The sequence below is a fragment of the Mustela nivalis genome, assembly GCF_964662115.1.
Source record: "Mustela nivalis genome assembly, chromosome: 10".
In the NCBI taxonomy this organism is placed as follows: Eukaryota; Metazoa; Chordata; class Mammalia; order Carnivora; family Mustelidae; genus Mustela; species Mustela nivalis.
In genome coordinates, this window is record NC_139029.1 from 30,374,557 (window position 1) to 30,387,277 (window position 12,721).

Here is a 12,721-nt window from a genome sequence, read left to right on the forward strand (position 1 = left end):
TGGTACCCCTCTCCCCACGGACACACTTTTGGAGCGGGCATGGAGTCGGTTGTGCCTCTGGCTCCCCAGAGGCCAGCACAGCAGCTGGCATGGAGTATCTGACAGCTGGCCTGCACTTTCCAAATGCCCATGTCACATCATGGAAGGTAGAAAACAGAGTTTGGAAAACTGCTGTAGGTAAAAGGGAAGTAAAGAGAACAACTGCGTGTAGTGGATGGTCCTTCACTGGATCTTGGATTAGGGGAAAAACAGCTAAAATGACATTATTCGGATAACTGGGGAAACCTGATAGGACTATATATATCAACTGGTAAATTTTATTAAATTTCTTTTTTCAAAAATTTTATTCATTTATTTGAGAGAGAGAGAGAGAGATTGACAGTGAACGCACAAGCAGGGGGAGCAGCAGAGGGAGAGGGAGCAGGAGACTCCCCACTGAGCAGGGAGCCCAATGCGGGGCTCAAACCCAGGACCCTGGGATCATGACCTGAGCCAAAGGCAGAGGCTTAACTGACTGAGCCACCCAGGTGCCCCAATGTTAAATTTCTTGAGTGCGAGAACGTTATTGTGTTCCCTGCTCCTAGGAGAAACACAGGCAAGTTTATTAAGGATCAAGGCTCTCATCTGCAGGTAACTATCAAATGGTTCAATAAATAAGAATACGCAGATTTAGAGAACAGGTATAGTAAATATTGCAAAAAGGGAAGTGGTAACTCTAGATGAAGAGTGCAGGGATGCTTACCATTATTTGTACCCCTTTTTCGTAGGGTTGAAGTTTTTCAAAATAAAACACTGGAGAGAAATAGTCCAATCTCACCTTGGGTTAGAAGGTCTAATGGGCTCTGCCTTTGGTCACTATCTGCTATAGCCGAAGTGCATGACCCTAGGGCCTGGGAAGTGTGGAGACAAGCTGCAGGGCAGGGGATAGGGAGGCTCTGTAAGTACCCAGATAAGAGAACAGGTAGCTTTGGATGCTGAACTAGCAGAACCATGTAGCCGGGCAGAAGGGTGGGAGTGACAGACCCCAGATCCAAGGGACAAAGCAAAAGAGGGCCCTGTGCTGATCAGGCTCTTTGGCAGAGGTAGGGGTAAGTCATCAGGAAAGCACAGGAATTGATAGATGCTGGAGCAAAGGGTCAGGAAGGCAGCCAGCCAGGCAGGTGGGAAAGAGGCTAAGGAGCACAGAGGAGTGAGAAATCTAGGCAAAGCTCTGGCTTGTCTGGGCACAATTAGAACACTCACTTCAGAGAAGCAAACAGAAGCTGGGGGGAGGGCAGCCAAGTTGCTAGCACCCAGGATGGGACACAGAAGTTGAGAGAGAGTGGGCACAGGAAGGCCCAGAAAGTTGGCTGAATCGGTCTGAAAATGAGGGCAGGGAGAGGGGAAGCCAATGGTGGAATGTGATAACCTGGTCTTTGTCTCTTAGTTGGTGAGGTAAGAGGGCAGAGTGGCTAAAGCTTGCTTCCTCCTATCTGGTAGCTGAATCAGAGAGATGCAAGCTGCAACAGAATTCCCAAGAAACCTCAGGCTTCAATTCCAAACTCCCTCCATGACTGCAGGCCCAGTGGGTACAGCCCTGCCGGTCTCGGCACACTGCTACCAGTACGATTCTCTTCGTTCTTAACGCTGCCACTCCACTGAAGAGTTCTGGGGTCCTGGGTCTTGGAGAAATCTGTCTGTAGACTAGCAGCTAATCTTAGTGTACACTACCCCCTCTCGTGTATCCATTCTTCCAGAAGCTCAGGGAGGCCTCACTTTTATGCCTGAGTGCAGCTCAGAGCTCCACCTGCCTTTGTCCCCACTGCTGCCATGCCTAGCCCTGACCCCCAGTGCAACACGCTAAGAACATATTTTTCTGTTCTCAGATTCTGATATGAGAGCAAGCAGGAGAGCAGGTTACAGAAGTTGCCTCCCAAGAAATGGAGCAGTGAGGGGGACACAGACACATCCGTGGGACCAGACCGGTGTGGCCCTATCAAGGAATATTTGAAATTCAGGTTATCTTTTTGCCCTGCACCAAGTCATAAGAGCAGTGCTCATGGGGGTGCAGAGGTCTAGATAGTGGCCACGCGGGGGTGCTGGGTGAGCAGTTACTTCCCCAGGCACGTTCTCGAGAAATGGCACTTCTAGAAGGAATGAGTTAAGACAATGATAAAAAGACACTGGAGGATGCAGTGTGGGAACAAGACTCAGAAGGGCCCCCTCAGACTTTGGCTCCCTCACCAACGGGCAGCATGGCCCCAGCACTGAGTGCACCAGCTCTCTGCTCCTTCGCCCAGGAAAGGTCCCTGGAACTCGTCTTAAGGGCCTTTGCTCCCTCTCTCCACAACCACCTACCTCGCTATGTGCGGGGCTGAGCTCGGCTCCCCTCCCTGTCGTGCTGGGTCCCGGGCTCCAGATGAGCGATGCTTGGTTCCCTTCCCTCCGTAACCCTCTCGGAAGTGCTTAGTCACTGATCTGGCCCCGGCCACGTGGCCGCCGCTTTCCCCGCTGTGGGTCTGCTCTGCTAACTGGGAGAGCTATTTTCCAGCTCGGGTCGTGATGGCAGGAACTTGAAATGACTTGCTAGACAGGCAGTGCTGGCGGAGCTAGGGCCACACGCCAAAGGAAAGAGCAGACGGCCAATCACTGGGGAGCACATTTCTCAATCTGAGACTAAACCTTCCTGTTGGCAAGGGGGAGCTCCCTCAGGCCTTGGCTGCCGGCTTCACACGGGGACGGGTGCTGTGACTTTAGCGTGGCTCCACAGGCCGCGTGGGGCTCAGAAAGGGAACTGTGAACCACTGTTCTCTAGGGACAAAAATCCAGAGGACAGAAGGTTAACCCTAGAGAGAGGAGACAAAACCCTGGAGAGAGCAGAGTTGGGAAGAGATGGAGGAGTCCCATGCTGGCAGGCGTGGGGGCCGGCCCTGGGCCCTGGCTGGCGCGGCGACCAGCCCTGTGCCCCGTTCCTAGCCCAGGCCCCATCCCAGCTCCTACCTGGTAGGTACCTGTCGCGGCTGTGGCCGTACTCGGTGGTGGTGAGTGGCAAGTGGGTCTGTGTAAAGGGCTGGTTGCCAAACAGATTGTCACTGCGAAGGTTGTGGCAGAGTTTCTCCAGGAAGCGCAGGACGTAGGTGATGCTGTTGACTGCTGGGAGGTTGAGAGTGTGCTGTTCACGGTCAAACACGGCTGTGGAATTAAGGAAACAGGGCTGAGCATGTCAGCCTGGCAGTGCAGGGCAGCGCAGGGCAGGAGGAGCCCAGCCCACCGCTTGCCTCCGGCTTACCTTATTACACAAAGCAATCAGTGCCCAGGTTGTCCCTCCCTCCTCTCCCCTCCCTCCCTCAAGGGTTTGATTTTTGCCTCCAATTCCAAAGGGCTTGCTGTAATGGGAGTGGCCAGGCCAGGTCTGTTGCACCGGGGCTCTGAAGTGATTTTACTCAACTTGTGAAAACAACTGTGAACATAACTCTATCTGCTCCATCAGTTGGCAGGGCCTCCTCCAGGAAGTCTGCTCATTTCGGGTTTTCTTTCCATAAGAACTGCCCAGGAACAGAAAAGCTAGGCAGACAAGCAGAATACAGCTGTTGCCAGCAATGGTTTAGGTGCACGATCTGATCTGTAGGAGGGCACTAGAGTTTCAGCAACATTTGGAACCGTTCCACGCTTGGTTTTATTTTACTCCTTATCTATTTCTATTCGAGAAGTATCTGTTTAATCCTTACAAAGCAGAAGGCCTTCACATTTGTCTCTGAGGGCAGCAAGGAAGTGGGGAGATAGGCCATTTCCAGGAACCAGTTTTGGGGCAGAAGAAGAACCCTAGAGAAGGTGTGGGTAACAGCAACTCCACAGAGGCAGCAGAGGAGGCTGGATCCCTGCAGACTACCCACAGAAGCCTTGGCCTCACAAGGAAAGGGAGGCTTGATGTCCCAGCAGTCCTCAGCCTTCTAGAACAATGCCCTCCATGCCTGCCCTCATCCTCCACACAGCCAACTGCTCCCTTGCCTGGGTTCCCACACCACCTGTACACATTTCTCACACATCAGAATACCTCTCACCTGTCACCTCTCCTCCCCCTCCCCTGGCCAGGGCCTGGCAACAGCCTCTGGCATATAATACAGGCTCACTGAAGGTGTGCTAACAAAATAGTTATTTATGGGGTCTTCTACAAGAATGCAGGGACTCCTGGGGTCTTCCGCGTCAGTGGGGCTCCTGAGGCCAGATGCTGCGCCTCGTTAACAGGGAGGGGTGGGAGACCGCGTAGTGTCGTGCAGTTGAGACCGAAGGGCTGCAGGTCAAGTCTTCATAGGTTTGGCGGGTAAGGAGTGGGGTTCTGGACTTGGGAACATTGAAACAGAATCAGGGCACAGCAGGAAAAGTGGATATTCTCAGTGGAAACAAAAAACACAGTGCAGTTGAATCAGTCAGAGCAGGAGAGACAGAGGGAATGGTCTTTCCCACTCTGCCCTGGGATTCAACTTCCTTGTAACAGGGCTGGCATAGGACAGGGCAGCTAAAGAGTCCAAGAACATGACAAGAGTCTCGTGGTCCCCCGAGGCCAGGTGGGAGGCTATGGCAGTCTGGGGAAGCTCCTGTTGCCGCAGTGCAGCCCCTCTGGATTCTTCTGGAATGCCTTTACAGCAAAACACATCTACTTCCTGTATGCAGAGGCTGAGCCGGGAGATAGGACAGGAGGTATTCTACTTGGCACAGGTGTGCATAAGGCTCAGAAGGGTTCTGGGAGTCGAAAAGGAGGACTCTTGGAGGAAAGGAATCCCTTCCCATGTCTCCAGAGCCTACAGGCATGAAGGAGGAACGAGGAGGCCTTGCCAGAAATCTCCCCCTGGAGAAGGCCTGCCCCACTTGGCCAGGTGGCCGCACCAGCCCCAGGGGGCTTACCTGAGATCACTTCGCCACCGTGGCCCTGTTTGAGGAAGCTGAAGACGGTTTTCTGGTGGTATGCACAGTCAATGCAAGCCTGGACAGCCTGCTGCAGAACCACGGAGGCGCGGGCCGGCCCAAAATGGTCGGGGAGCAGCTGGACCTTCTTCTTATCTAAGTGGGGGCCGGGGCTGCCATTCTTGTTCAAGTAAATACAAACTGCAGGAGACAAAGAGTCAAAGCTGCTTAGAGAGCGCCCGGGGTACAGAAATGACGTAACAGTGCTCTCTTCTGTCTCTCACACTCTGGGCTCTGGTCCCTAGCAGGATTCCCAGCTGCCAGGCTGGTGAAACACTGCGGGGAGGGGGGCAGAGGGTGGCTGTGTCCAGCTGCAACCAGCCCAAGTTGCATGACCAAAGGCTCTGGGAACACAGCCTGCTGGAAGGACAGCCCAGACCAAAAGCCAAGGCACAGAACTTGTACTTTGTCTTCCTTGTGCTGAACAGGGCATCTAAACAATTCCCCGGATGTACGTCCTTTCGTTTTCAGGACTCAGTCACCTCACACACTCCTTGGATCTCTCATGTTGTGTAAGGAGAGGTCGGGTCCATGGTACTGTCAGCCAGAGCGCGCTGGTGTGTCTTTGGCCTTGCACTTAGAATGGTCACACCACAGGTCACCTGCCTTGGTTTCTGTTCTGGGCCTTGGAATCGCTTTGTTCTCTTCTTTATTAACACTCAGGCCCAAAGAATGTAGTAAAACAGACCAATATGGCAATGAAGAAAAGCACAGAAAGAGCCTGAGGGGCCCAGTTAGACAGTGTTGTCTGCTTCAGTAGTTCCTCCCGTCACGCCAGTGGGCGCTCTCCTACTGTAGCCCTCTTCCTGGCACGGGGCTAGGTAGGGAGCAGAGGGGGCTCAGGAGTGAGAGGCGGTCTGCCACAGAGCTGCTGCTTCATTCTCTGGAGAGGACCCACGGCAGCCTGGTCAGTCATGACATTCTCTCTTCTGATGGGCCTTGCAGGCCCCACTCGAGCAGGGCACTCAGCTTTCTCACACTGCCATGGATCACTAACTGAAAGAGGAACAGGTGGGCAAAGGTCTTTCTTGCTACTAAAGGCAAAAGAGTTAAGAGCGGGAGCTGTGTTGGCTGGGGACGGACGGCCGTCCTTGTCTGTGGGGCCGTGGCTTTAGCCTCTGTAAAGTGAGGGCGCTGAGCCACATGCTGTCTGAGGACTCCTCACCTCATTCGAAGGGAAAGCAAGATGGAGAGAAGGAAATGGAAAATAGTAAGAGAAAGGCAGGGTGTGGAAGGTGAGAAAGGGAAAGAGTAGAGGGTAAGCAAGATGAACTGAAATACGCCTTCAACTCTGTTTTCTCCTAAAACTCTCCAAAATAAGCCAGACAATAAAGGGGTCAGCTTAAAATTTTGGAAGCTAGAGAGCAGATAAGCAAAGTAGCAATTGGCCAAGCAGACCCAAGAGAGCCAAATCTTTAACTAAGAATGGGCAAAGATGAGAAACCAGCTGTATCATTTCTAATTCACAAAAGGCCCAAGAATGGGCATTTGTCCCTGGAGGTGGGTATGAAGGCAGATCTAATGAAAGAAGGACTGGGTGACCTCTTTTAAGTAATAGCTAGGACTTGCATGTCATGAGTGACTCCTTCACTGAAAACAAAACAAGTAAAAATGTAGGAACTCAAAGAGCTAAGAAGAGTAGTGAAAATAAACGAAGGCCTAGATCTACGAAAAGAATGTTCATAGCCATAAGAATGTTCATAGCAGCTTAGTCGTAACAGCCTAAAATTAGAATCACCCCAAATGTCCATCAACAAGATGGACCATACAAATTATGGTATACTCATTTACGGAAATAGCAGAGCGGTACTAAAGAGTGAACTATTGATAGCGTGCTTCTCAAAACATTAATTTTAGTGGAAGAAACCAGATACAAAAGGTACATATAGTATAATTCCATTCATATATTAAGTTCAAGAACAGGAAAATCCAATCTCCAGGGACAGAAATCAGAATAAAGTTAGGAGAGAAGACTGACCATAAGGAGGCATGATGTAACTTCTAGGGGGTGGGTAGAAATGACTTTTATCTTGACTGGGGTTGTGTTTACAAGGTGCTTACACAGATTAAAACTCATCTGATTATACATTAAGATATGTACATTTCACTGCATGTAAATTTTACTTAATTAAAACACATGAAAAGGAAAAATTAAAACCAGTCCAGTTGACTATAAAAAAGAAATTCTACATGGATTAAAGGGTGAATTATAAAAGGCAATCTATAAAACCTTTATTTTCTTTAAAGACTTATTTGAGAGAGACAGGGTGAGAGTGACTGACCAAGAGAGGGGCGAAGAGGCAGAGGGAGAGAGAATCTCCAGCAGACTCCCCACTGGGCAGGGAGCCTGACTTTTATGGGGCTCAATCCCATGACTCCAAGATCATGACCTGAGCTGAAGGCAGACGCTTTACTGACTGAGCCACCCAGACACCCCTGAACTATAAAACCTTTAGAAGACCGTGGCAGTTTAAAAATGTGGCTCCCTCCGCCAACAACAACAACAGCAGCAACAATTAAATAAATTAATAAAGACATGGCTCCCAAACCTTTGACAACTCTTTCATCAAACTCTGTGACATTTGGCCAACAGACTATGTAGAAATGACACTGTGTCAGTTTCTGGGCCCAGGTTTAACTAAGAAGCTGACAGTTTCCATGTCCTCTTTCTTGAGACATCCACTCTCAGAACCCAACTACCATGCATGAAGAGGCAAAGCCACCCTGTGGAGAGGCCTATGTGGAGAGAATTCAACAGCCAAAACCCACTTGTCAGCCATATGGTGTAAGGGGGTCCTCCAATCCTAGTTAAGCCACCTCAGGTGACACAGCATGGAAAAGATGCAAGTGACTGCCACCTAGCCCACATTGTTGTTTTAAGCCATGAAGTTTGGTGGCAGTTTGCCATAAAGCAAAAGATTACTGGAAAGGATTGTGGTACCAGAAAAAGGGTGCTGCATTAACAAAAGCCCAACATACATGGCACTGGCTTTGGGACTGGGGAAGCAGGAAGCAATAAAGGCCCCAGAAAGGGTATGAGTGAAAGCATAAAGGGACTTGAAGATAAGCCTATAAAAAGTTGGGGGTCAAAGGATTCTTTTCCTTTTGTACCATCTCTATCCCCATTAGTCTACCCGGACAATGCTTCCACCAGAATGATTCTCTTAGAAATGTGAGAATGGATGCCTACAGGTTTGGGGGAGGCTGCCAGTGAGAGCTTAAGGCAAGTGGGAAAACCTTATTAGAAGATGGAGGATGGGAGACACTTGCTAGGTAGGGAGTTAGAGTCTGACAACACTGTCGCCTTCAGAAACCTGGAACCAGGAAGTAAATGTAGCTGGAGGACTCAAAAAAAGCTAGAGATTTCCAGACAAAGTAATGAAAGTGCCAGGTGGCTTGTGACTGCCTATGATAAAAAATGCAAAATGAGACAGATAAGCTTAAAAAAAAAAACACATTAAAAATAAAAAAGCCCAGGACTCAAGAGTCCACATGTGCTTCTCATTTCCAGTCCTTCCAGAAGACAAACAGTTCCAAATTAAGAAAGGGTCAAATCCAGAATGGGGCAATAAAATATTTAAAGGGGCCAGAATGATTAAGACTATGCTTCATACTCTTTCTGACCAAAAGGCCCTTTAAGAATCTTAAGGGCCAGTTTTGCAGATTCTTTCCCTTTTGTCTCATAGCAGCCATATAGGAAGCCTGAAGTAGAGAAGGGCTTATCTTCAAAAGATCTGAGGTGTGGCTTTTGTCTAATGAAGAAAATCTCAACAATATTCATAGAAAACCCCTCAAGTTTCTGAGAGAATCATTCTGGTGGAAGCACTGCCAGCTCAGACTAAAAGGGACAGAAATGGTACAAAATGAAAAGAATCCTTTAAGACCCAAACCTTTCAAAGATGGGATGAAAACCAAGAAAGCAATCTCAGTTTTCCTACAGAAAAGGAAGGATGATTCAGAAGATAAAACCAAGACACATGGAAAACCACCCCAGGAAAGCAGAACTGGATCTAGTTAAGGGACTGGCAACATGTGCCCAGCTGGATTTCAGAATTTCTATAGACCAGTGACTGCTCCCTCTTAAATGAGTGTTTATCTGTAAGTTATCTGATGCCTGTTCCAACACTGTATGCTGGGTATGTGGGAAGTAGCCAATGTTTTTTGTTAGTTCACAGACCTTCAGATTGAGAAGAATTATACTCAAGGAGCTATTACACTCGAGAATCTGCACCTGAGAGGTTTCATTTGCTCCTGGATCTGATTTAGATAATGCAATCCTAGGATCAAGAGTTATAAGGGGATGGAACTTTCTCAAGTAGGAAAAATGTAATAATTTATGTCCAGGGAGTAGAGTGAAGTGGTTTTAAAATGTTCTATAATTCTTTGACCCTCTTCTCATAGAGGAGTAGGGTCTATTTTCTTGAATCTGAGCTCTGTGACTGCTTAGTCAGTAGAATATGGTGAAAATGATGCTATGCTAATTTTCGGGCTTAAGTTTTATGAAAATGGAAGTTTCCACTTCCTGTCTCTTGGGACACTTGCTCTTGGAATGCAGCAACCATGGTGTGAGGAAGCCCAAGCCTACCCTTTGGAGAGGCCAACAGCCAGCACCAATTTTGCTACCATGTGAGTGAATCTTGGAATTGGATCCTCCAGCCCCAACTGAGCCACCTCAAATGATGTCACGTGGAAGAGAGATGAGCTGTCTTAATGTTAAAATTAACAGTTGAATATATTGATATTGCCCTTTTCTGGCATATAAAAGGTTATATACCTTTTTTGAATGTTCATGCTTTTGTCTTGTTTTAAAAATTCTTCCAAATCTTAAGATTGTAAAGATATTTATAACTGTCATGTTTCAGTTTTGTACTGTAGCCATGAAATCAAAGGTTGTAAACAAAACAAAACATCAGAGAAGGGTTCAGTATTTAAGGAATGTAGAAATGGTCACTCCATCCTAATTACAAGTGAAAAGCTGAACAAATGGAAAGATTAACAATCCTTTTTAGATCCTTCAGAGAAGTGAGGTCACAGGGCAAAGTGCCGCCGCCCCCAAGTTTGGAGAGATAGATGAATACTGAAAATCACATTTTACTAAGCAGAAACCCATAAGCATAAATCTCCATAGTAACCAGTGCCAGGGTAGGAAAATCTAAACGGCAACTGATGAATCGCTGCAAGTTTAGTGTGGACAAGTCTGAGAGTTAGAAACTCCAGGGGGGCCGTTTTGGAGGAGGGGTGACCCACAGTTTTGTCAGTTACCTTTGGGAGCTCAGCCGATGTTCTCATAGTGAATACTGGAGAAAAATCCCCTCATGCCTCCAGCAGCCAGTGCAGAAAAGGAACCATTTAAAAACACGCCAAAGTGTTCTACTCTTCTTAACAAGGTCTGCCCTCAGGAAAAACTGTTTTACCACAGCCATCTTACCAAATCCTGCCAGGATTTGATCCAAGCCTAATCTATCTGGGAGAAGAGAAATACCCAATTCCAGCCCCCTCCAGCCATCCTGTCCTACCTAAGGGCAGGGAGGATAAGAAATACTGGTAAAGTTCACCATCTAGGGGCCTGAGCCCCCACCAAAGACTGAGACTTAATCATAGGATTACAGAATATTTTTCCTCCCCCAGCACCTTACCATCACATTACTAAAGGCCTATTTATAACAACTCCGTTTACCTAGTACATCACGTATGGCTATCAAGAGGAAAATTACAAGGTATACCAAAAGGCAAAAACTGCAGTTTTAAGAGACAGAGCACAAGACTAAAGTACACACAAAAGAAACTAGCCTTAGACTGGAAAGTGTAAGAACTTAGATTCAGACATGGCAGAGATGTTGGAATTATTAGACTGGGAGTTAGAACTATGATTAATGTGCTAAGGGCTCTAAAGGTAAAGTGGACAGCACGCAAAACAGATGTGCAATGTAAGCAGACAGATGGAAATTCTAAGAGAGAATAAAAAAGAAATGCTCGAGATCAAAAACACTATAACAGAAATGAATACTTTTGATGGACTCATTAGCAGGCTCATTAGTGGACATGGCGGAGAAAAGAATCACTGACCTTAATGATATATTAATAGAAATTTCCCAAACTGAAAAAGCCAAGACAAACATGACTGAAACAAATGCCGAAAGACTACCTAGGAACTGTGGGAACACCACACACAGTAGGACTACCGGCAGAAGAAAGCAAGGAACAAAAGAAATTTTTGAAGACACAATGACAGAGAATTTCCCCAAATTAATATCAGATACCAAACCACAGATCCCAGGAAGATCAGAGAACACCAAGAAACCCTCTACAACTACATAAAAATTATATATATATATAAACTATATATATATATAATTTAAATTATATAATATAATATATATAAATTATAGAATATATAGAATTATATAATTTAAATTATATTTATATAATTTTATATTACATAAAAATACAGAAAATCAGAAACAAAGAAAAAGTCTAGGAAGAAATCAGAGGCAAAATCCCCCTTGCCTACATAGGAGCAACACTAAAAATTACAATCTTTAGAAGCCACATGAGCAGGAAGAGACTGGAGTGAAAAACTTAAAATGTTGAAGGAAAATACCCACTAACCTAGAATTCTGTACCTTGCAAAAATTATCCTTCAAAAGTGAAGGAGAAATAAAGACTTCCTCAGACCAAAAAAAGGAAAAAAGTTTTTTGCTAGTTTACATTGTAAGCAAGGTTCAAGAAATTCCTTGGAGAGAAGGAAACTAATATAGATCAGAAACTAAAATCTACCTAAAGAAAGGAAGAGCACTTAGAGAAGGAATAGATGATAGCAAAATAGAAACTTAATTTTCTTATTCTTAACTGATCTAACAGATAACAGTTTTTTCAAAATAAAAACAATGGCAATGTATTTGATCATGTATGCTTATGGATATATACACATGCTTATTTACACTTATGTGTAAATGAAATGAATGACGGCAATCATACGAGGGATGGAGAGGAGGAATTAGGTTTACTTGTTATTTTATCTGTGAAGTGACACAGTGATTTTGAAAGCAGACTTGGGTTAGTCATAAATGTATACTAATAAATAAACTCTAATATACTAATAAATAAACTCTAAGGTAATCACTAAAAAATAAAAAAGTATAACATATGCTAAAAAAGGAGAAAAACCATAATCATAAAATACTCAATTAAAACCACCAAGGCAGAGAAAAAGTGGAAGACAAAAATAGGCACAAAGAATAAAGGCAACAAAGAGAAGACTGAACAAATATGGTAGATATTTATCTAACTATATCAATAATCACTTTAAATATCAATGGTCTAAATATACCAATTAAAAGACAGATTTCTCGGGTGCCTGGGTGGCTCAGTTAGTTATGTGTCTGCCTTCAGCTGGGGTCATGATCCTAAGGTCCTTGGATCAAGCCCTGTATCATTCTCCCTTTCCCTCTGCCCCTGTCCCCTAATCTAATTCTTGCTTGCTCTGCTCTCTTCCTCAAATCAACCAATCAATCAATAAACTTCAAAAAAAAATGAGAGATTCTGAAAGTGGATCAAAAAACAAGACCCAACTATATGCTGCCTACAAGAAACCCACTTTAAATATGAAGAGACATATAGTTAAGAAGTAAAGGGGTAGAAAAAGTCACTGTAGATAAGGAGGGGCATTACATAATGATATAGAGGTCATTTACCCAAGAAGATATATCAATTCTTACCATATATGCACCTAACAACAGACCATCAAATATGAGAGGTAAAAATTACTCCAAGAATAAAC

The 12,721-nt window shown here is 45.7% G+C and overlaps 1 protein-coding gene across 11 annotated transcripts in view; it reads right to left on the bottom strand.

Annotated features, from left to right (window-relative positions):
- The window catches only part of SCMH1 (Scm polycomb group protein homolog 1), a 170,412-nt gene that overhangs the window by 15,327 nt on the left and 142,364 nt on the right, over positions 1-12,721 (bottom strand). For 10 of the 11 annotated variants that reach the window (XM_082687115.1, XM_082687114.1, XM_082687113.1 and 7 more), the window contains 2 exons: positions 4,882-5,082; positions 2,980-3,171 (listed from right to left, as the gene is read on the bottom strand). In XM_082687115.1, the coding sequence (XP_082543241.1) occupies positions 2,980-3,171; positions 4,882-5,082 (393 nt within the window). The remainder of the gene's footprint in view (positions 1-2,979; positions 3,172-4,881; positions 5,083-12,721) is intronic. The other variant, XM_082687111.1, reaches the window with a different exon arrangement.